Source organism: Poecilia latipinna, unplaced genomic scaffold (assembly GCF_001443285.1).
Source record: "Poecilia latipinna isolate Pla-1442-1.1 unplaced genomic scaffold, P_latipinna-1.0 Scaffold2693, whole genome shotgun sequence".
Taxonomy (NCBI): Eukaryota; Metazoa; Chordata; class Actinopteri; order Cyprinodontiformes; family Poeciliidae; genus Poecilia; species Poecilia latipinna.
Window position 1 is genome coordinate 30,141 of NW_015115309.1, and position 3,407 is coordinate 33,547.

A 3,407-nucleotide genomic window follows, 5' to 3' on the forward strand; every position below is an offset into this window, starting at 1 on the left:
CTCACGTGTGTGTATGTAGGTGCGTGTGTGTGTGGGTGTGTGTGTGTGTGTGTGTGTGTGTGATCACAAATGAATGAATGGATGAAAAAAATAAAACAGAAACGAGGAATGAAGTGAATTGTCCATTCTACTTTTCTCCCCGTTTTTCCTCTCCTCTCCTTCACTTTCCTTCTGTCTCTCCCTCCGGAGTCAAGTAGCGAGTTTCCGTCAGAGGAACAAGTGATAGCGCACCCACCTTCTCTCCCTTTCTTCCCACCTCTCCTCCCTCCCCTTCCTGCTTCGCTCGGTCTCTCTCTCTGCCTCTGCAAAGCATTCCTCTCCGTCCCGATCACTTGCCCCCCCTGCTCACTGCTCTCCCCTTCTCCTCTGTCGTTCAGTGGCTGCATGAAAGGAGCGCCGTATGGTCACAGGCGAGGCTGGTAGAAGAAGTCAAAGCAGAGGTAGGCGCACAACTCCTCCGCTTCTCTCCTTTTCTCTCTCTCTCTCTCTCTCTCTCTCTTTTCTCATCTTCAGGGAGTGGCAGACAGTCTTCAAGAAAAGCGCTCAGAGTGGAAATATTGCACATGCTTGATATGATTATCATCTGATTTTCATCAGTCTTCTCTTTTACCAAGTTAATTCCCCCTTCTTTGCCTCCTCAGGGCTTCCTTTATTAATTTCTGGGCTTTTTAAAAATTGTTCCACGCTTTATTTCACATTATTTTGATATAATCTCTTATCTCTACCTCTTTCGCACTTTGTTTACCTCTCTTTCCCACATTCGCTCCCCGCTTCAGTCTCTCCCTCTGTCTGCCTCCGAGAGGAGTGCAACGCGCGCGCACACACAGCGCTGTGCATCTGTTGCGTGTTGTACTGTGCTGCCTATCAGATTTCCCATAATGCTCCCATGTTGTTCTTAATTGCTTTGCCTATATTTTCACATCCTCGCATTCATCTTTCTTCTAAGATAAACTGTGCAGTTTAAGTTTAAAGCACCAAAATGGCTTCAGTGACTTTATTTAAAAGATGATCTATCATATTTAGGTCTAAATATTCATAGGTATTTCTTTGTTCTATGTCATTCAACCATATTTATTTATTCCTTTTCTTGGAAACACGTGACGGCTGCAAATTGAAAGCTGCTGTGCTCCATTTTATTTATTTTGTCTTCGCTGGTTGTTTGTTAGTTGAGTGCAGAAAAGTTGCAAATGAGTGCAGGGCTGTTTTCGCAGTGTCAATTTTTGTTCACTTTGCACTCTGATGAGGTTTCTGACTGCTCTGTCGTCCTGTGAGCGTTTTATCTGAACTTGGTGTCTGAGAGCTTTTTTTGTTTTGTTTTCCATTGAACAATGACCACTTTTCTCTTTCTGATGTTCCACTCTCACCTTTATTTAATCTTTGCCATTTTTTTTATCCTCCACCATCACACTGTTTCCCCCTGGCTACTCCGTTTGTTCTTTCTATCTTTTTTCCCGCCTTCACCTCCTCACCCCCACCATCGTCTCTCCTGCAGGTTGTAAAATGGATTCTCTCCAGTCGGACTCACCAGGCGAAGGGCAGAAAGCGGAAGAGAGCAGAACCCAAGGTGAACTACAAAGAGGTAGGCACTCTGCAGTATTAAGTCTGTTATCTCCTTGCTCGCTCTACTTCTTCCTCTTCAATGTGGCCCCTTTTTATCCTTAGAGGACTTTTCTCTTCCCAAACTGCTGTCGGTTTGTCTTTAAACGTTGCTGTGATTTTTTTTTTTTCTTTTTTTTTTTTTTTCTTTTGGAACTTCAGAGTAATTTTGTTTGTCGGACAACATGGTTATCCCCAAATCTGTTGATGTGTTGTGTCTGAAAGGACAGACAGCCCTGTACTTTTACAGTCTGCGTTTATGTCCTGTCCTCTGCTGGTGTGTGTTTAACCTTTTAAGAGCTTGTATACATCACATAGTGTGTGTGTGCGCGCGTGTGTGTGTGTGTGTGTGTGTGTGTGTGTGTGTGTGTGTGTGTGTGTGTGTGTGTGTGTGGTCATGGTCAAAGTGGATGTGGTGTCTGTGTTTTCCTGGGTGGCAGCCACCATTGAGCCCTTACATTCAGAACTTGAAGGAATATTTGAATATTTTAAAGTGTAATTCTGTGAAGTTATTGTCTGTCCCCTTACCTACTGTAGAAAAAATTGTTACATCACCATGAGTTTGCAGAAAAGTGAATACACCTTCAGATCAGTGGAACACTACCGGCTTATGGACCGAACCCAATATTTCCACAGCAATTCAATTTAGTTTTTTTAATCTACCACAAATTCAAAACAAAAAGTTATCTCAAAGCATTTCATAAATAGCCTAATTTATATAAAGAAACACAGCTATGCCCAAAATTGTTCAAACCCCTTCCAGGTTTATATTATGCAAAATATTTTAATGTGATCAACATATTTCTTCTGTCTGGACGTAATGATAATGAAGAAAATTAAAAAATAGTAACCGCTTTTGTGGCTTAATCTTGGAAAATAAACCCACATTTTTTATGATGCAGTTGTAGAATGTATTTGAAACTGACATACAGTTATTGATGGAAGTTGTTCCTTCTGTGGCTTTGTCCATTGAAAGACAGGGCAATTTTATCCTGTATAGAAAAAGAACACGAAGTTCAGCCTGTAGACAAGAGACTGCTCATTACTGATTTCTTAGTCAAGTGATGGCCTGGTTTCTAGGGGTAATGGCAATATTTGAGGCTGCTGGCTCTATTGAGCCACTCTATTGACAAAACGTGGGACAACTGGAATAATTCTTCAATCAAGAAAAAGACCTGGAGAAGCCCTGGAAAGCACCATCTTTGAATAGCGTTTTGCAAAAATGACAGCCGTACATTAAGTCCAGTCTTAAAGGGAATGGATGAGTAGCAGCAGATTAGGTGGATTGATGCAGATTGCAAAGTCAGCCACACCAATATAAACCAGGGTTGTTGCTGTTAGTTTCCCGCAAGGATCATGTGACCAATCATGATTTTTGTTGAAGGCCAAACTAATGGATGGACACGAGCGTTTATTTCATAAAGAACTGGTTATGTGATCTATTTTTAAAAAATTCTTCCAGAGACAGAAGACCTTGCAACTGACCACCGTTTGACCAATCAAATGTTACCCACCATATTGAAGCATTATATTTAGTTGAGCTATATAATTATGTATAACTAAAACAGTTGTTTGAATTGACCAAAGTCTCATGTTTTATTTCATGTTTAGTCTGTGAATTAAAACTGAGGCTGCAAATGTTAAGAGGAAAATCTGACCATGTTTTCCACAAACTAAGCACACCACTTTAACTCTGACCTCCACATATAAACACTTTTTTTTTTTTTTTTTTTTTTTTTTTTTAAAAAAAATTTAAATGTGTGGGGAAAATTAGCAATTTTCATTGTATGGGGGAGAAATGGTGAGTGGGG

General features: G+C 40.6%; 1 protein-coding gene across 2 annotated transcripts in view; it reads left to right on the forward strand.

Moving 5' to 3' along the window:
• The window catches only part of LOC106938801 (aminopeptidase O-like), a 69,391-nt gene that overhangs the window by 22,613 nt on the left and 43,371 nt on the right, over window positions 1–3,407 (forward strand). For both annotated transcript variants that reach the window (XM_015020970.1, XM_015020971.1), the window contains exons 7-8: window positions 378–440; window positions 1,493–1,579. In XM_015020970.1, coding sequence (XP_014876456.1) covers window positions 378–440; window positions 1,493–1,579 — 150 coding nt within the window. The remainder of the gene's footprint in view (window positions 1–377; window positions 441–1,492; window positions 1,580–3,407) is intronic.